The 19,896-nt window shown below is 47.5% G+C and overlaps 2 protein-coding genes across 3 annotated transcripts; both read left to right on the top strand.

Moving 5' to 3' along the window:
- Window positions 1-1,225: 1,225 nt before the first annotated feature.
- Window positions 1,226-6,447, top strand: LOC139178679 (serine protease 44-like). The gene is made up of 6 exons (XM_070777068.1): window positions 1,226-1,415; window positions 1,601-1,774; window positions 1,999-2,167; window positions 2,765-3,021; window positions 3,873-4,030; window positions 5,531-6,447. Exons 1-6 carry the CDS (start codon window positions 1,226-1,228, stop codon window positions 5,765-5,767), a joined length of 1,185 nt encoding a protein of 394 aa, XP_070633169.1. The 3' UTR covers window positions 5,768-6,447.
- Window positions 6,448-11,650: 5,203 nt separating this feature from the next.
- Window positions 11,651-19,349, top strand: PRSS45 (Putative serine protease 45). 2 transcript variants are annotated; one of them, XM_070776792.1, is made up of 6 exons: window positions 11,651-11,814; window positions 13,706-13,732; window positions 16,829-16,976; window positions 17,211-17,485; window positions 18,340-18,503; window positions 18,967-19,349. In XM_070776792.1, the coding sequence occupies exons 1-6, from the start codon at window positions 11,712-11,714 to the stop codon at window positions 19,111-19,113; spliced, it is 864 nt and encodes a 287-aa protein (XP_070632893.1). In that variant the 5' UTR covers window positions 11,651-11,711; the 3' UTR covers window positions 19,114-19,349. The 2 variants fall into 2 exon arrangements, with proteins under 2 accessions (XP_070632893.1, XP_019839839.1); XM_019984280.2 differs by having other exon boundaries at window positions 11,653-11,814; window positions 18,839-19,348.
- The last annotated feature ends 547 nt before the right edge of the window (window positions 19,350-19,896 follow it).

The following is a 19,896-nucleotide window of genomic DNA, read 5'->3' on the forward strand; positions in this document are numbered from 1 at the left end:
TTCCAGGAGATAAGTTATGTAGGTAAAATTAAGCAAAAACACAGAGGAGTTGCCTCTCACAATTCATCATCTAGACCTAACAGTGCTATGAGGAATTTTACAACTGCCGACAGAACACTTATTCTTTTTGAATGCTCAGGGAACTTGCAGAGTAAAAGCCTACAGAGGGACTTCCCTGGTGGTCAAATTTTAAGATTCTGCATTCCCAATGTGACGGGAGGGAGGGCGGGGCGGGAGGGGGGCCCGGTGTGTGATCCCTGGTCAGGAACTAGATTCTACCTTTTGCAGCTAAAAAGATCACGTGTGCCACAACTGAACACTGCTGCTGCCGCCAAGTCGCTTCAGTCGTGTCCAGCTCTGTGCGACCCCACGGACGGCAGCCCACCAGGCTCCCCCGTCCCTGGGATTCTCCAGGCAAGAACACTGGAGTGGGGTGAACTAAACACAGTGCAGTTAAGTAAATTTTTTAAAGAGCCTATGGAAAATCAATAATCTCAGGGAATCCGTGTGATACACATTCTGTTCAAGAGCCACATATCAATAATAGTAAAATCAATTTTTAAAAATCCCATATTTCTGAAACAAAGTCAAAACCCTAGTGAATGGCCATCCTTTAAAAGGGAAATCACGAGGAAACTATAACTTTCCAGTTTCCCATAACTGGTCCCTGTGCTTCGCCTTTTAAAGGCTTTTTCTTATGTATCTTATGTATCTACCTCCCTCTGTCCTTTACACAGTCTTCTCTTTATGCTCTCATTTGATAATCAAATGTTAAAATATCATCCCAGCTTTTTTTGGTTTCTTTTGCACCAGCGTGTCGTGGCATTCCGCTTTCTCTTTATTTTCCAGGTGTCTGTATCTTTGTGTAAATTTGTACCTTCAGTGGTCTACTTCTGAACCTTGCCTCTTCCTCCAGTTTGAAAGTTGTTGTTTGGCATGTTCAACTCATTCACGCTTATTGCAGATGCTATTATGTTCGGGCTGGAAACTGCCATTTTGTCCTGTGGTTTTCTATTTATCATACTTCTTTTTGTTTTTATGTTTTATTGGGCAGATCGCATTTTTTCTTTCTTTTTTTTTAAGTCTCCAGTGTTTAGATCACGCTGAGGCATCTAATTCCTGATATCTCTACTTTAATGTGGAGAACTTAATTACGAGTTCAAGGGCCTTGAAACCACAACCAGGCTGGATTGAAGAAACACGGCTGAAGAAGCATAAAGTGAACATGTTGGAGCCGCAGGCCCTGGCTCTGCGTTCCCTCCAACGGGAGGGCAGGCGCGTAGCCCCCACGAGGGGGCGCCGCAGAGCGCGGAGGCGGCTAGAGGCGGCCATGGCGTCTCTGGGAGTTCCCCGCGGCGGCGGAGGCAGCTCCCTAGGCCTTCTGGTCTGGCTCTTGTTCCTTTGGCCACAGCTCTGTGAGACAGGGCCGGCAAGGACTGGAGGTGGCTAGGCTGCACTGCATGGGTGGCAGCTGGGGCTGACGGCTGGACTAGGGCTGGGGGACGGAAGTGGGAGCTGGGGATGGTCCCCTGGGCAGAGGCCGGTGCTGACAGGCTGCACTCCAGGCCGCGCCTTCTCACTGGTCCCTCGCCTCCCTCAGGTGAGGGTGCCAGACCCAAGGAGGATTCTGCAATGAGCCGGGCAAACGCAGAGGCCCCCTCAGCTCCAGGACACCTGAAATCTGAGGAGGTTCCAAGAGCTCCAGGGCTGCCTACACCCCCAGCGGAAGATGTTCTGCAGATCCCTCCTCCCTTTGGAGGGTGGTTTGCACAAGGTGCTGCTTCTTTCTACGCGGGGCTTCACAGGCCGGCCTGGGAACTAGAGGCAGTACGTGCCTGGCTGGGTGACTGTCCTGGTGGGTTTGAGAGGAAACCTGTCTCTACCTCAGTGGTGAGGGGGGTGGGGTGCAGATGCAGAGCTAGTGGTGGTGGCGGCGGTGGAAGGTGGTGGAGGTGTTAGAAGGGAGGCAGCAGCTTCACCTCCAGCCTCTCTTTTTAGTGAGCCAAGGAACATGTGGCCATCGGAAAATGAGGATAATTGGTGGAATGCCAGCCCCAGACAGAAAGTGGCCCTGGCAGGTGAGCCTGCAGATCAACAATGAACACGTGTGCGGAGGCTCCCTCATTGCCCCACAGTGGGTACTGACTGCAGCTCACTGCATATTTGGGTGAGTGTTTTCTGTTCTGGGCTTGGCCTGCTGCTCAGGCTGTTATGAAGTGGAGCCATTCCTGCCCCTTTCCTCCTCTTCATCTGAAAAAGAGGCCACAGTCCCTAGTTGGTGCTCACTGTGAGTGCTACATGAGCTCTGCATTTCTACCAAGATCCCAGGTTCTGCTCCAGTGGTTGTGGGACCTCAGTTGTAGACCACTGACTCCAGTGGTTAGGGGTCTGCTAGGGGATGTGGTTTAGAGGGAGAAAAAGGCCAATGGCTGTCATGTGTGCTAAGTCACTTCAGTCGTGTCTGACTCTGTGTGGCCCTATGGACCATAGCCTAACAGATTCATCTGTCCATAGATTCTCCAGGTAAGCATACCGGAGTGGGTATCCACGCTCTCCTCCAGGGGATCTTCCAGACCTGGGGATCAAATCCGAGTCTCTTATGTCTCTTGCTTTGGCAGGCAGATTCTTTACTGCTGAGCAACCCGGAAAGCCCTGATGGCTGTTGTAGGAGATGGGATCAGGATGAGAAGAACCTGGAAGGGGTGGGGGGGGGGGAGTGTAGCCCCTCCAGCATCTCTGTGAGGGGCATGTTCTCTTTCCACAGCTTTGAGGAATATACAGTGCGGATGGGAAGCACACTGTTACTTCCCCAGTCGGGGATGGTCATTCCAGTTCGAGACATCGTTTGCCATAGCTTTTATGATGTTAGAACTTTGATTAATGACATTGCCCTTGTTCTGCTGGCCCACTCTGTGAATTATTCTGCATTCATCCAGCCAGTGTGTCTCCCTGAAAAGAATTTTGAAGCAGAAACTGGGACACGGTGCTGGGTGACTGGATGGGGCCGACAGATGGAAGACGGTGAGACTGGCAGGCAGGATCCGAGGGGGGAAGTCTGGAGCCCTGGGGTTGGCCAGTAGGCTGAAGGGAGGGACAGGGAGGCTGGTTCTCTACAGGTGGGCAAGGGAGCAGGTGGAGCTGAGGCTGCCTGGGAGTGACTGCAGTGCAGTAGGGATTCCTCCTGTTGCGTTAGACCTGGGGGCCGGGGTCTGGGTATGGTGGGTCCTCTCCAGGGTGGACTTCAGCTCCAGGATGATGAGCTGTCTGCCAGTCAGAGCTGTCCTGCTCTGGAATTACCTGCCAGGTGGGGAGGGAGCTTCTTGTCCTGGGATGTAGGTCTAGCCAGAGCAGCCCTGGGAGGAGGCTGGGTTGGTACCCGTGGGCACTGCCTGTCCCGGAGTCTGTGACCCTGCCCTGTACAGACACTGTCACTGCTATTGCTGATACTCAGAGTGGCGACACTTGCTTTTGTATCAGGCCTTGTAAGAAGCCTTGTCTGTGTCCTGATCCGTTCCTCCTCCTGACTTGGCTTAGCTTCTTACCTCGTCTGCTCCCCGTGTCAGCAGTTGGCCTCAGGTCCTTCTGTGTCAAATGGGACAAAACCCACTGTCCTTCCTTCTCTTAGAAGATAGGAGTGTGAATGCACTGATCAAGACCCAGAGTGTGGGACTTCCTTGCAGTCCAGTGGTTAAGACCCCACGCTTCCACTCCAGGGGGTGCAGGTTTGATCTGTGGTTAGGGAGTTAAGATCCTGCATGCTGCACAGTGCAGCCAAAAAACTCAAACAAACAAAAGAGACCCAGAATGGGATCTAGGGGCCCCGTTCTATTCCACTCAAGCAAATGTTTTATTTCTGAGTTGTCTTTCTGTAGTCAAAGTGCTGCCAGAAATTCTTCAGGAGACTGACCAAATCCTTCTTCACCACACATTATGTAACAAGAAATTGCAGGCACACTTAGGATATCGTCGTACATTAGTTCGAAAAGGGATGATATGTGGCTATCACGAAGATCTTAAAAGCCCCTGCAAGGTGAGTTGATGGGTCCCTCGCCACCTCTGTATTGTGGCTGTGCAGTTTCCTCATTCCTCAGCAGCTGGGCCTGGGTTATTTCCCACCTCCTCTTTCAGCCTTTACTTAAGGAGATTCAGGGGAGAACTCCTCAAGATACCCATGAGCTGGCCTGGCCTGTTCCTCCAATAGGGAGCAGCCCTCCCATCCTGGGGGTGCTGCCAGGGTGTGGTGAAGTTGGGGGTGATGATGATAATCACGTAGTTCCTATAACTGATTTCTTTCTGTAGTCACTTCCTGTGCCAGTGTGAGCATTCACCCACATTAGCTCAGTCTCTCAGCTCACAAACCTGCCACCTAGACATTATACATCTTACTATACAGATGTGGGCCCTCCAGAGACAGAAGTCCCAGGTCCCCCTGGGAGTGCCTGTAGGAGCCCTGGGCCCACAGCCTCCCCTCTGCCCCGAGCAGCCTTCCTGAGCTGGGGACAGGGGACAGGTCTCAGAGGATGAGTGTTTGGATCCTGGCAAGAGGAGAACATCACTGTGGGAGAGGGAGCAGTGAGTCCGAGGCTCAAGGTCTGACGCACCGGTCATGTTTAGGGAATGGGTTTCCAGTCTGGAGCAATGAGGAGGCCAGTATGGCCAGAGTAGGGGCTGGAGTCAGAACGTGTGGCCTGCAGGCTGTGCTGCGCTTCTTGGTCCTGTCCAGGCAGGCCTGTAGGCCGGGAGTTTGTTCTTCGTTGTGTGGGCAATGGTGCTGAGCCGCAGGCGGGACCTGGGCTGGTGGGGGTTGGGAAAGGGGTTGTGTTCATGTCATCACTTCTAGTCACCAACTACATGTGAGGATGGGGTGAGGGAGAGCTTGAGGAGGACTCTGAGTTTATGATGAGCTGGTTGGTGAGGGGCCTACCGGAACAGGGTTGAGGAAGGATGTGCAGAGTGTGTGTGAGCTGGGGTTTTGCAAGTCTGGATGTGTTTGGAGAGAGGGGCCGCTGGAAGAGGATGTAGTTGAATTGTGGAGCTGGGACTGGGAGAGATTTCAGTGTAGAGGTGAGGACTCTGGTGCCCCCATGCTGGAATGATAGTGAGAGAATGTCGCAGCTGGGAAGGCCCAGGACTGACCAGTGGAATAAACTCTGGCCTTAGAGCCCGAGAAGGGCTCTGGAAGCTCCTCACAGTGCCAGGGGATGCCCCTTTAGTTGCTGGGTGGTGGGAGGCTTGGAGAGGGGCAGGGGAGGGTTAGGGGCACTGAAGGAGAATTTGAGTATATCCTGGCAGGACTGATGTTCAGGGCTCACTGGCCTTATAGCTCCTGTGGGTTCCTGAGCACCTGAGAAGTAGTAGTATTTCTCAGATGATGTTAAAGTATTTAGCTCTCAAATGTCATTCAAGGAAACCTGGGCCTGGTGGGTACCTGGGGAAGGACCTTGGTGACACTGGCAAGGTCCCTAGTGCCTTGCTAGAAATCAGCCTTTTTTATAATGATCCCCTTCCATTCTTGTTTTTTTTTCTCCAGGGAGATTCTGGGGGTCCCCTGGTCTGTGAATTTAATGACACCTGGGTCCAGGTGGGGATTGTGAGTTGGGGCATTGCCTGTGGTCGCAGTGAATTGCCTATAGTTTATACAGAAGTTAGCATGTACAAGGACTGGATCATTGATCACATCATTAAGGTGTCCTCTTGTGCCTCAGCTGGATTCTTGATCCTATCACTGTCTCTGGTGTTGCCCCTGGGCCTCCTGGTGGCCCTGTGATCACCCTGGTCCACACTCCCCACTGTTTCTGAGTCTCAATTAGCTCTGCCTCTGACCTCCCACTCCTACTCAGTGCTGTTTCCTCAATTCCATTTGGGACCCACTGACCCTGTGGAGATCCACAGGACAGAAAGTGGTAGCAAGGAAGGAACCCTGGAAGCTTTCCAGCCTGCTGTTCCAGGCACCTGCATCACCCATGCCTACCCCTTGGCTGTGCTCTGCCTGCTGGGAAGGAGTGGGTGAACCATCCCAGCTGGATGGACAGCAACCTGCCAGGTGATGCTTCGTGATTCTTTATCTACATCTGGGCATCATCTAACAAAGAAGAGACATCATCAGCGGTGCATCAGCATTAGACCTGACACTTTATCAAACCAGTCTGCGTGGTGACTGTTAGGAGACTGAGGCGGCCTCACTGTGTTCACTTCTGACTCAGTTGTCTGGGTTGGCAGGTCCCCTGCTGCCCAGTGTGGATCCGAGTCCCCATCCTCTGCCACACAAATCTTCCTGGGGCAACTCAGTCTTGGAACCCTCTTCTCAGTGCTCCAGCGGCCACATCCAGGCTTACCCCAAGTTGTGTTGAGGCAGTTATGGAGTATGGAGATTTCTGATGTCAGGTGAATAAATGTTTATTCTTTTGTGTTCTGATGCTGTTCTCTCCTTGCAGTTGTGGGGTTGCATATGACATACTCTGTAGAAAACTAGTTTCTCATTTGGCTAAGAAACTATTCATGGTTCTCATTAAGCTCTAGAGGGGGAGGTGAGTCCACACCTACTCACTGATGAGTCTAGGAATGGTTTTAGCTAGCAGGTCCCTGCTCCCTGTACTCCTATTATAGTTATCAGCATGTCTGTGGGGGGCTTTGTACCCTAATTTCATAGCCTTTATAGCTTAGAGTAGAGAGTCAAGAGAGACTGGAACTGGGAGTAAAACTTAACTCAGGCAGGGGCATGAGTAATATTATTCCTCCTCCCCTGCTTCTGCTTACTGGTCACCTCCGCTTTATTACCAAAGGTCTGCATTCCCATCAGTTCAGTTCAGTTCAGTCGCTCAGTCATGTCCAACTCTTTGAGACCCCATGGACCACAGCACGCCAGGCCTCCCTGTCCATCGCCAACTCCTGGAGTTTACTCAAACTCATGTCCTTTGAGTTGGTGATGCAATCCAGCCATCTCATCCTCTGTTATCCCCTTCTCCTCTCTCCTTCAATCTTTCCCAGCATCAGGGTCTTTTCAAATGAGTCAGCTCTTTGCATCAGGTGGCTAAACTGTTGGAGTTTCAGCTTCAACATCAGTCCTTCCAATGAATATTCAGGACTGATTTCCTTTAGGATGGATTGGTTGGATCTCCTTGGAGTCCAAGGGACTCTCAAGAGTCTTCTCCAACACCACAGTTTAAAAGAATCAACTCTTCGGCGCTCAGCTTTCTTTATAGTCCAACTCTCACATCCATACATGACTACTGGAAAAACCATAGCCTTGACTAGACGGACCTTTGTTGGCAAAGTAATGTCTCTGCTTTTTAATATGCTATCTAGGTTGGTCTTAACTTTTCTTCCAAGGAGTAAGCGTCTTTTTATTTCATGGCCGCAGTCACCATCTGCAGTGATTTTGGAGCCCCAAAGAATAAAGTCTTTCACTGTTTCCACTGTTTCTCCATCTATTTGCCATGAAGTGGGACTGGATGCCATGATCTTTGTTTTCTGAATGTTGAGCTTTAAGCCAGCCTTTTCACTCTTCTCTTTCACTTTCATCAAGAGGCTCTTTAGTTCTTCTTCACTTTCTGCCATAAGGGTGGTGTCATCGGCGTATCTGAGGTTATTGATATTTCTCCCACCAATCTTGATTCCAGCTTGTGCTTCTTCCAGCCCAGTGTTTCTCATGATGTACTCTGCATAGAAGTTAAATAAGCAGGGTGACAATAAACAGCCTTGACAAACTCCTTTTCCTATTTGGAACCAGCCTGTTGTTCCATGTCCAATTCTAAGTGTTGCTTCCTGACCCGAATACAGATTTCTCAAGAGGAAGGTCAAGTGGTCTGTATTCCCATCTCTTTCAGAATTTTCCACAGTTTATTGTGATCCACACAGTCAAAGGCTTTGGCATAGTCAATAGAGCAGAAATTAAAGCAGAAATAGATGTTTTTCTGGAACTCTCTTGCTTTCTCCATGATCCAGCAGATGTTGGCAATTTGATCTCTGGCTCCTCTACCTTTTCTAAAACCAGCTTGAACATCTGGAAGTTCACGGTTCACATATTGCTGAAGCCTGGCTTGGAGAATTTTGAGCGTTACTTTGCTAGCATGTGAGATGAGTGCAATTGTGCAGTAGTTTAAGCATTCTTTGGCATTGCCTTTCTTAGTGACTGGAATAAAAACTGACCTTTTCCAGTCCTGTGGCCACTGCTGAGTTTTCCAAATTTGCTGGCATACTGAGTGCAGCACTTTCGCAGCATCACTTCGTGGCAAATAGATGGAGAAACAGTGGAAACAGTGATGGACTTTATTTTTGGGGGCTCCAAATATAAATATAAATATAAATAACCACTGCAGACGGTTACTGCGGCCATGAAATTAAAAGATGCTTGCTCCTTGGAAGAAAGTTATGACCAACCTAGACAGGATATTAAAAAGCAGAGACATTACTTTGCCAATAAAGGTCCATCTAGTCAAAGCTATGGTTTTTCCAGTGGTCATGTATGGATGTGAGAGTTGGACTATAAAGAAAACTGAGAGCCAAAGAACTGATGCTTTTGAACTGTGGTGTTGGAGAAGACTCTTGGGAGTCCCTTGGACAGTAAGGAGATCCAACCAGTCCATCCTAAAGGAAATCAGTCCTGAATATTCATTGGAAGGACTGATGCTGAAGCTGAAACTCCAATACTTTGGCAACCTGATGTGAAGAACTGACTTATTTGAAAAGATGCTGATGCTGGGAAAGATTAAATGTGGGACAAGAAGGGGACGACAGAGGATGAGATGATTGGATGGCATTACTTACTCAATAGACATGAATTTGAGTAAACTCCAGGAGTTGGTGATGGACAGGGAGGCCTGGCATGCTGCAGTCCATGGGGTCACGAAGAGTCAGACACGACTGAGCAACTGAACTGATGTAAATCAAGTGAAGTTAAAACACAGCCTCACACTGTACACAAACGTAAAATGGCTTAGAGACCTGAATATAAGACATAACACCATAAAACTCCTACAAGAGAACACAGGCAGAACTCACTGAGCTAAATCATACCAATGTTTTCTTTGATCATTCTCCCAAGGCGATAAAAATAAAAGCAAAAATAAACAAATGGTACCTAAGGAAACTTACAAGCTTTTGCACAGCAAAGGAAACCATAAACAAAATGAAAGACAGCCTACTGACTGGGAGAATATATTTGCAAATGATATGACTGACAAGGGCTTAATTTCCAAAATACATAAACAGCTCATATAACTCAACAGAGAAAACAACCCAATCAAAAAATGCGCAGAAGACCTACATGGACATTTCTCCAAAGAAGACATACTGATGGCCAATAGGCACAAGAAAAGATGCTGAATGTCAGCATTTTTAATTAGTAGAAAAACACAAATCAAAACTACAGTGAGGTATCACCTCACACCAGTGAGAATGGCCATTATATAAAAAAATACACAAATGCTGGAGAGGATGTGGAGAAAAGGGAACCCTCCTACACTGTTGGTGGGAATATAACTTGATGCAGCCTCTATGGAAAACAATACGGAGGGTCCCCAAAAACCTAAAAATAGGGTTGCCATAATGATTCAGTAGTCCCACTTCTGGGCATATACATGGATGAAACTATAAAAAGATATGCACACCCCTGTGTTCACAGCAGCACTATTCACAATAGCCAAGACATGGAAACAACCTAAATGTACATCAACAGTTGAATGGATAAAGATGATATGGCACATATATACGACAGATTATACTCAGCCATGAAAAAGAACAAAATAATGCCATTTGCAGCATCCTAGATGGACCTCATATTAAGTGAAGTTAAGTCAGAAGAAGACAAATACCATATGATATCACTTATATGTGGAATCTAAAATATGACACAAATGAATATATCTATGTATCAGAAACAGGCTAACAGACACAGAGAACAGACTTGTGGTTGCCAAGGAGAGGGTGAGGGAGGGATAGATCAGGAGTTTGGGATTAGCAGATGCAAACAATTATATATAGAATGGATAAACATGCAGATTTTTTTTTACCAGCTGAGCCACCAAGGAAGCCCAAGAATACTTGAGTGGGTAGCCTATTCCTTCTCCAGCAGATCTTCCCAATGAGGAATCAAAGCGGGATCTCCTGCATTGCAGGCAGATTCTTTACCAACTGAGCTATCAGGGAATCCCACTGTATAGCACAGGAAATATATTTAATGTCCTATGATAAGCCATAGTGAAAAAAAAATGAAAAAGAATGCATCTATATAATCTCTGTACTCTGTCATTTGAGTCATGTCTGACTCTGCAACCCCATGGACTGTAGCCCACCAGGCTCCTCTGTCCATGGGATTCTCCAGGGAAGAGTATTGGAGTGGGTTGCCATGTCCTCCAGGGGATCTTCCTGACCCAGGGATTGAACCCGTGTTCTGTATCTCCTGCATTACAGGTGGATTCTTAACCCACTGAGCCACCTGGGACACCCCATATAATCTATGTATCTATATAAATAAATAATTTTGCTGTACAGCAGAAATTAATGTAACGTGAATCAACTATACCTCAATAAAATTTAAAAAAAGAAGTCACTGAATATTCACGGGTTAACAAAATAAATTCAACTTCTTGTTCCTATATCATCCTAATCAGGTGTTCTTGGTCAGCAGGTGGCTTTTCTCTATATTATGATTCCTCTCAGCCTTGTGGTTCATGCTTACCTACCTCAGAATCCCCTGGAGGGCTTGTTAAACTACAGATAACTGATTCCGCTCCCAGAGTTTTACATCCTGTAGGTTTGGGTGGGTCTTAAGAATGTACATCTCAAGTTCCCAGGTGCTGCTCCTGCTGCTCTGTGGACCACACTTTGAGAGCCATTGCTCTGCATCAACACAGTAGAGAAGTCAATCTTCTCTCTACTGCCTTTGCATCGAAGTGGCACATGTCACCTCCCCTCACCTCCTATTAGTGGAACTCATATTCTGGACTACTGCAGATGCTAGGGTGCAGAATGTGGTTCCCAGAGTTGGGTCCCCCACACTTGACAGAAGCAGCAGGAATCTTGGTTGTCATCTCCCAATCCGGGATACACCAAACAGATCCCCAAACAGCATTCTTCTACAAATCATCCTGTGAAAGCCCAAGGTTTCATATCTGCCACCATTTCTTTGTTTCTACCATCCCACTGGTGGTTTGTGAAAGTGTATAAACGCCTTTCTGAGGTCTCCCCCAAGATCTCTTGTTCAAGTCTTAGGTCCAGCTTAAATGTCACTTTTATAAGGACATCTTGCCTGATTCCCTAGCCTTAGTGTTCTTTTCTGGTACTTTCTACATCTTTCCAGAGTCTCAAAACAACATAAACTGAGAAACTCTTCAATGCAAGGGAAACAAGGTTGTGATCAGAGGCTGGACGACATGTCGCCAACACCAGTCTGAGGATTTGGATGTGCCTTCACTGGCCAGGTCTGGGGGTACAGTCACCAACTTAAGGCACTTGGGTGTACTTCCATGGCACCGGCCACTGAAGAGGCAACTAGAGGCATCTTCACGGAGCCTGCAGGAGGTGGGCCTACGTGTTGCTAAGCGTTCATGATTCCAGGTGCACCATCGCGCGTCATCGACGTCATCACGTGCTGGACGGGCCGTCACGTGTCTGAAGCTCCGTCATGTGCGTCAAGTGCGGGTGAAGTCGTCGCGGCGTCCGGGGTTCACGCGCGCCGCCGCTGCTGCCGCTAGAGGCCGCCTCAGGGGCCTATGGCCGCCTCGCTGTCCCGCCTTAGCGCAGGGCTTGCAGCCTCGAGGCCGTTAGGCCTGAGCCGCAGCTTCCTGCTGCTGGTACTGCTGCTGCTGAACTCGGGTGAGGGCGGTGTCTGTTCCGCGCCGCTCCCGCTCCGAGTCGTCCTCCCCCGACGCTGCCCTCCAACCCGCGGGAGAGGCCGGGATGGGCCCTGAGCCGCCCGCCAGCCCGGAGCCCCTTGTCTACGGAGCCTTCGGGCCTGTCTCAGGGCGGTTCCCTTGTTCCAGGGCTCGCAAACTCCCGCCCTCTCTGCGGCTGCCCTTAGGCCCGCCAGCCCTACAGCCTCCTGAGGCCTTGTGGTGCGAGGGTAGTCCCCCCTGCTGTGGGGGATAAGCCCATGGTCTCCCCACACTTAAACCAGTGTGGTCAACTTCACTTTCTTCTCAGAGCCTCTGTTCTTCGGAGAGTGCCTTACTAGCAGTGGCTTCCTTCCCTCAGGAAACTCAGGCCCTCAGGTGCTGTCTCCCTTGACTCCCTCAGCCCCGGCGGCCCCTCCAAACCTGATTGTTACCCTTTCTTTAGGAATCAGAGCCAGGCCTCCTGTTCAAGGTCAGCCTGCTCACCCTGCTCTGGACTCTGGGCCCTCCGTCTGCTCTCGTAGATCTGTATCCTCTCCCTTTCTATTTACCGTGTCATCCCCTCACTGCCAGATTTCTCGCAGTAAGTTTTCACTTCATCTTTCCTTCGGTGCTTCCTCATTTCTCACTTAATCCTTAGCGCGTTCCTGGCATGTCTTTGCCCTGTCATCCCTGACCTTTCCACTCCTCCCTCTTTGATATTCTCTAATCCCTCCGCTTCTCTCAGGCCGTGCCTCCTGATTCTCCTCTACCTCAGAGTGACTCCCATGCTCTTCTGTGTTCCTCCCAGGCCCCCCATGTTCGGTCATCCCTGACTAATTGGTGTTCCCAGAAGTCTTGTCTGGGTTCCCTCTTCACTGCTCCCTGAGTGAACTCATTTGCCCTGGGTATTGAGCTGCAGCTGCCATTTATGTGATGCTCCCTCACGAAACAATATGCCTGGATGCACAGCAACATACTGGGCGTCTGTTCTTGAATGACCTAGAGCCATCGCAGCTCCTTGGGTTCCAAAGTTGAGATCCTTTTCTTCCGATAAACTAGGTTCTCTTATTCTGTCCTCTTACTCAGTGGATAGTAGTCATTTTTCTCTAAAATCAGAAATTAGGGAGTTTTCCCTAGACTCAGCTATCTTCCTTAGTCCCACATCCAGCTTATCAAGTCTTTTGCCACTGCCACTTCGTTCAGCCCTCATTTATAGCCTGGCTTCTGCCAAGTCTTTGGTGAAATCTTACTGCGTTCATCCTTTTCACCTTCCTATCTAATCTGCATACTGCCTTCACAATACAAGCCTGACCATGTCACACCTCCACTGGCCTCCCTCCTCCCAGAGTCTCACCCAGGCTTCTTGGCCTGACTTAGGAAGGCACTTCTGATTGACTCCTGACTGTCTTCCCTGGTGTCATTTCTTGCCATCACAGGCTTTGTCCTTTATCCTCTAGAGTCTCTAGCTTACACCATGATGTTTCTTTCATAAAGAATGTCATTGTCACTTTTCATTTCTGTTTTACTCTCTCATCTTTAAGATCTGGCACAATAACCCCTCTTTCCAGAATCCTCTCTGTCTTCTTCTGGGCTTACCTGACACCTGGAGCCTTGTCCCCACATTGATCTCACATGAGTGACTGTGTGTTTACTTGTGACTTCTCTGCTGGACAACCTGCTCCTCAAGAGCACATACAGGATGTGTCTGTCGATACACCTCTGTCCCTTGATAGAACCCCCAGCTCCTTGGCCTTGGGCTCCAGGGCTGGGAACAGAGTGGGAGATAAGGAAATAATTGGTGAAGGATTGAATGAACTAATGAAAAATGTACTTCTTCATTGTCATCCTGTTACAACCTCTTATTTCATCTCTGTTCCCCGTTTCTCCTCCAGGTTACAAAGGAGACAGCACCAAACCAGGTAGGTAGGGTAAGACCCTGCCTCAAGAAAACCTTGGATCCTGGGAGGGTATATTCTGAAGAGGGTCACAGAGATAGTGTTTCTGGGTCTATAGCAAGCAGAAATTCAGTGTAAATGGCCTGCTTTCTAAAGAACAGCCTGTGCCTGCCAGGAAGTACAGACTCAACAGTGCACAGTGAAAGCATATCTTGGCCTCCTGTGAGAATGCAGAGCCTCTTCAAGTTCAACCCAGGCTGTATCCCATCAGGGAACATGCCCAGGAAGAAACCTTTTGAGCTCTGAACTGTTCATTTGCAAATGGAGCCTCTTGGGCCTTATGGAAGTGTCTGCAGAGCCTGGCTCTTCTGGGTTCTTCCTGTCTTTTTCCTTAGACTTTTAAGGGTGGAGGGTTGTGTTGCTCCTGTTTGTTCATAGGTTTCCATTCTAACAGGTGCACCCTGATTTATTGTGGATTGTTTGGTTAGTTATTTCTTCTTATATCTTTGCCCTACCCCTATTCCTTCTCTTCACTCTCCTCCCAACCTTTCTTGTATGTTCAATGCATATCTGTGTTTTGGTATAATTACATATTGTGGTTTTGTGTGCATGTATTTTTAACTTACATAAACAGTATGTGCTCTAGATCTCTTTCTGTTTCCTCCTCTTTTCATTTAGCTCCATTTAAAAAATATTTTCCTTGGAAATAATTTTAAACATACAAAAGACTGAAAATAGTACAAGGAACACACACATATACATAATTTTTTTCAGAATCAGTTGAGAGTAGCATGCAACTCTTTATCCCTGAATACTCTGATGTGTATTTTCTAAGGATATTCTCTTAGGTAATCACAGTACAACCTATGAATTTCAAAAATGTACATTGATACCATATTTTTATCTACTGTCCATATTCTAATTGAGTCAGCCCTCTGCATTCCTACCAGCAATTTGTGAAGGTGTATATATTGTTACAGACCTCCCACCCCTTGGCTTTATCCAGCTTCTGCCTATCTAACAGATTAAAAAACTGACTCTTTAGTTTAATTGAGATTTTTCTCATTACTAATGAGCATGTCTTATTGTGCTTTTGGCCTCTTGAATTTCCTCTTCTGATAAATTGATTGTCCTTATCACTTTGTACATAGTCTGTTGTTCTTTTTTCTTGATTTCCTGGAGTTCCTTGTATATTCCTAACAAAAGCATTGATTTTAGACATTGCAGATATTACCTGCTAATCTGTCATCTGTCTGTTAACCTTGTTCCTGGGGTCAAAAATCCTTGATTTTTATGTACTCATGTTAATCAGTTTAATGCCTTTAAACTGTGGTTGTGGTTTGTTTAAAGAGTCCTTTTCCATCCCATGTCACATGTTTGGCTGTTAACTTTACAGTTTTACCTTCAAGGTCTTCAAGGACTACTAGAGAAGAACTGAGTTTTGTTTTTCTTACTTATTTTATAATGAGCCAGTTTTCCTTAACCATCTGCTCAACAGTCCATCATTTACTCAGATTGTGGTAGCTCCTTTATTTACATTAAGTTCCTGTATTCTGAGGAACAATTTCAAGTTCTCTGTTCCTTTTTGGGGGTCCTCTGGTCTGTGCTTGTCAGTACCAGTTTTCGTTACTATGGCTTCGTTGTGCGCCTTAGTATCTGCTAGGACAGGTATCCCTTCTTTGCTCTACCTTATGGACCTTTGTTTTTCTATTTCAATTTTCAAGTAAGTTTATCAAATTTCTTAAAAATTTGACATGGGAAAGTGACTTTACAGATTAATTTTGGGAAGAATTGCATCTGAAATATTTATTCTATTTTAAAACAATGGGTCTTTCTCCATTTATTCCAGTCATTTTCAGTGTCCTTTATTAGAGTTTGAAATATATTACCACAGACATCTTGCTTAGTGTTGAATACTTGAATTCCAGGGTATTTTATAATTTTTAGCTATAAAATGTATCTTCTTTTGAATATAGTTGTGCTATATTCAGGTCGGTTGGGGTAGAGAAATGTTACTGATTTTACAAATCAGCTATTGAAGTATTATATACACGCCTGCAAAAAGTGCACAAATCTTGTGCCCAGCTCATGAAATTAGCACACAGTGAATGCATCTGTGAAGTCTCCACCCAGTCAGAAAGTAGAGTGGTACTAGCACCCAGAAGCTCCCTTCTGTCGTCCCAGTTACTTCCTTTGCCCTTCTCCCACAAAGTATCATTACTCCTGGCTTCTGAAAGTATAATTTATTTGGTTTGTTCTTTAATGTTGTATAATGTTTCCTGTAGATTTTCTTACTGCTAAAGTAAGAGTTTGTTTTGTTTTTAGTCATAAAGCTGTGTTGAATTTTTGAAATGCCCTTTTCTATATCTGTTAAGAAAAGCGCATGATTTTTCCTTAGAGAAAAAGAACTGTGTATGTGGAGAATACCCCAAGAGTGCTTCCCCTGTGGACTACCCTTGTGCCCTGGGACAGTCTCTACATGATCATGGTTCATTATTTTAAAAAATATAATATCGGCTAATATTTTATTTACAATTCTGCATGTATCTTCACATTCATACAGTCATACAACTTGATTGTTGAAACTACTTGCAAACTAACAGTGTGTAAGCTGTGAGTGGGAGGCCTCTGTTGGCTCCATGCTGGGGCTTTTTCTTGAATCGTCTGTGTAAAGATTTCTGACATAGAAGTCTGGAGATTTTCTTGACTCTGAGTAGTATGGGGACAGAGGCCTTTTGCATTTAAGAGATGCAGAAAACCTTTTAGGAACATGGCCTGAGAACATAAGAAAATACATTTCCTGTCTTGGGGCTCCTTCTATGCTTCTCCCTAGTTTTGAAGTTCTGTGCTTTTCGCTCCCTGTGTGTCTCAGTATCCCTCTCCTCCTGTCACGTCTCTGTCTTGATGCTTTTTATCTCTGTTATTGTCATCTTCTGTCCAGCTCAGTGCCTTCGGGCAGGCCGCTGCTCTTCTCTCACGCTTAGTTTCCCCTTCTTTGAAATGGAAGCAAGTCCCCGAGTTTACAGCCTTGTGCAAGTTCCCCTGGGGGCATCTTGGTCTTAGTCATCCTTAGCCTCCTCTGTGTGGCCACTGTATCTCCCTGGCACACTGTTCCTGAAGCTTGTGGCCAACCTTGGTGGCCGAAGAATTTGGACCTGTCTCGCCATTGGCCCTGGGAAGTGAGCCTCCGAGTGGGAAATGAGCACGTGTGTGGAGGGGCCCTCATTGACCTCAAATGGGTGGTGACTGCTGCCCACTGCATCCAAGGGTGAGTATGGCCTCTGGAGACCCAAGACTGTAAAGGACCCAGCCTAGACTCCTTGTTTCCTCTGTGAAATAGTGTGGGGATATAGGAGGTTGAGGGAGCAGGAAGGGATTTCCACAATAGGAGAGAGTCACTCAGGCAGGACTTCTATTAATGGGGGCATCCTTGGTGGAGGTAGGAGCATAGTGTTGCTTGAGAACCTGAGATCCACCAGATGGGGCTCTGTGTCTCCTGTAGCACAAAAGAGTATTCAGTGATTCTTGGCACCTCCAAGCTGAAGCCCCCGAACTCCACAAGAACCCTCTTGATCCCTGTGAGGGACATCATTATGCACCCCAAGTACTGGGGCCGGACCTTCATCATGGGTGATGTGGCCCTTCTCCAACTTTACAATCCTGTCATCATCAGCAAGTATGTGCAGCCCATCTGCCTTCCAGAGCCCAATTACAGCCTGAAGGTTGGGACACAGTGCTGGGTAACTGGCTGGGGCCAGGTTAAACAGCGCTTCTCAGGTAAGGAGGAAGGGGTTGGGGGTGAGGTATGGCACCCCAGAGGGTACACTCCATTCTGTTCGGGTCTTGCCTGCTGAGCCCCTTCATGGTGCTTCTCACGAAGCTGTTACCTATGACCCCTGGTTCTTTGGATGTGTTAGGATTGCTCCTCACATGAGAACTGTTGCCATGGTTGACACCATTGCACTTGCTGTGGGCCCTTCATTTAGACCTAGCAAAGCCTGATCATTTGCTTCTTTCAGAAGCTTAGAGTTAGGGATTCATAAATTCATTCACTTATTCGTTTACCTGACAAATGTCAACGTTCAGGCATCTGCCACATGCCAGACCCTTGGCACTGAGGATGTATGTCCTGCCTCTTGGGAACTCATAACTGGAGTGTGGGTAGGGGCACAGACTCAAGGAAAGAGGCAGAGACTTTATCAGGTGATCATGAGAGTAAGTGAGGACGAGTCTGGGATGAGCTCTGGGCAGAGGGTCTGCCTGAGGTGCCAGAAGGAGGAGTGAGTGTCAATCAGGTGGCAGAGGGCACAGCCAGTACAAAGCTCAGAGGCTGGAGAGAAGCAGCATGGTGTAGGGGTCTCAATTTCAGAGTAGTTGCACTGAAACTTGTATTGTATCCTGCTTGGTTCAAAAGCAAAAGATTCCCAGAGAAAAGGGTTTTGGAGTAGAGCCTTAGAGAGTTAGGTGCTTGTCAGACATGGCCCACACCGCAGGGGAAGGGACAAGTGAAGGAGGGCCTGTTGACGTGAAGGGCTGTGGCCAAGTCTTGATGCTGGAGGGACAAACCCTGGGGAGAGGCAGGGTTGAGTGGAGTGAGGAGTCAGTTCTCACCACACTGGACTCCTCCACAGCCAACTCCACGCTGGCCTCAGAGCTGCAGGAAGCCGAGGTGTTTATCATGGACAACAAGAAGTGTGACCAGATTTACCGCAAGAAGTCCCACATCCCCCGCGTTGTCCCCCTTGTGCTGGGGGATATGATTTGTGCCACCAATTACAGAGAAGACTTGTGCTCTGTGAGTTTCTGGGAGGTTCTGGCAGCTGTCCTTTGGTTGGGATGACTCCAGATAGGGGGGCAGTTCCCCAGGGAGGGGTTTGCTTGGCCTCCCTCTTTGTCATCATCATCAGGCAGAGCCCTTCTCCCATCTTCCTTCCCCGTGACTTTGATTTTTGCCTGATATTCTGGGATGGGGTCCTCAACTGAGGAGTGAAGGAAGATTCCAGGTAGTGAGATCCTCAAGGATTGAAACAAGCTTCCAAGCAGAACTCAGAGGGTGGGCATTCTGGGTCCCCCAGTCCCTTGGGCCCCAGCTGGGCCGGGAGCCTCCATCACTCCTTTCTCTTTGCCTAGGGGGATTCTGGGGGTCCATTGGCTTGTGAAGTCGAGGGCAGATGGATTCTTGCTGGGGTGTTGTCCTGGGAAAAGGCCTGCGCCAAAGTACGTAATCCGGGCGTGTATACCCGTATCACCAAATACAGCAGATGGATCAAGAAGCAAATAAGCAATGGGATTCTCTCAGTTCCCTGCACTTCTGCCTGGCTCCTACTCCTGTTCTGGCTGCTGCAGCCCCAGATGGGCCCCTGATGTTCGCTCTCCCTTCTCCATGCTTTGCCTTTGCTGAATGAGGCCAGATCAAGATTAGATCAAGGTCATGCGTCTGTATTCAACAAGAGTCAAGATGGGGAAAAAGTGGCCCCTGGGACTGAGACCAGTTTTGGCCTCCTAGTGGGGAGGGAAGTGGTGGATGACTAAGCCTTGAGTGACCAGGAGAAAGGAAGTGTGGCCTAGAAGCGCTCTGGAATTGGGGATCAGGATAGCGGGGATTAAATTTGTGAAAACATAAGCTGACTCTGTTCTCTTTTCTGGGTGGCCCTGGGGATTGGGGATCGGTGGGTGGGCAAGGCCTCCTGGAATTAATTCTCAGGAGGCTTCCCAGAGTGGAGACTGTTGTTTTTGCTAAGCCACTTGTGCTGCGGCTTTGGGAAAGGGCTTGGGCCTGAGGCATCAGTTTTCTCAACTGGAAAGTGGGCGTGAGGGGAGCAACTGAGACACGCGCTATAGGTGGCAGTAGGAAGGACCTATCGTGCTCCAAAATCAGCTTTCTTTTTTTTATAACTGGCATATAAAAAAATGATTACAAAAGTCCTGATCCTATATTTTTTAAAAATTAAAAATAATTAAAGGCAATATTTGGATTTTTGTTGTGATTTACCAAAAAAATTCAGAAATACACATAAAGATTCCCCCTTGCTCATTAACCCCCCACCAGTAATGCTGCTCCCCTCCTCAAAAGTAGTCATTGTTAGCATCCTTAAATATATCAATGATTTTTTAAGCAATTAGACTCATATATATATATTATTAATAACCTACATTAAAAAAACTATATGCCTTGAAAACCTTTCTAT

The sequence above is a fragment of the Bos indicus genome, chromosome 22 (genome assembly GCF_029378745.1).
Source record: "Bos indicus isolate NIAB-ARS_2022 breed Sahiwal x Tharparkar chromosome 22, NIAB-ARS_B.indTharparkar_mat_pri_1.0, whole genome shotgun sequence".
NCBI classification, from domain to species: domain Eukaryota; kingdom Metazoa; phylum Chordata; class Mammalia; order Artiodactyla; family Bovidae; genus Bos; species Bos indicus.

Coding starts and splice junctions, on each gene's coding strand:
- LOC139178679 (XM_070777068.1), top strand. CDS start 1,226: ATGTTGGAGCCGCAGGCCCTGGCTCTGCGTTCCCTCCAACGGGAGGGC. Junction 1,416..1,600: donor GTTCCTTTGGCCACAGCTCT/GTGAGACAGGGC, acceptor CGCCTCCCTCAG/GTGAGGGTGCCAGACCCAAG. Junction 4,031..5,530: donor ATCTTAAAAGCCCCTGCAAG/GTGAGTTGATGG, acceptor TTTTTTCTCCAG/GGAGATTCTGGGGGTCCCCT.
- PRSS45 (XM_019984280.2), top strand. CDS start 11,712: ATGGCCGCCTCGCTGTCCCGCCTTAGCGCAGGGCTTGCAGCCTCGAGG. Junction 17,486..18,339: donor GGTTAAACAGCGCTTCTCAG/GTAAGGAGGAAG, acceptor ACTCCTCCACAG/CCAACTCCACGCTGGCCTCA. Junction 18,504..18,838: donor ACAGAGAAGACTTGTGCTCT/GTGAGTTTCTGG, acceptor CTCTTTGCCTAG/GGGGATTCTGGGGGTCCATT.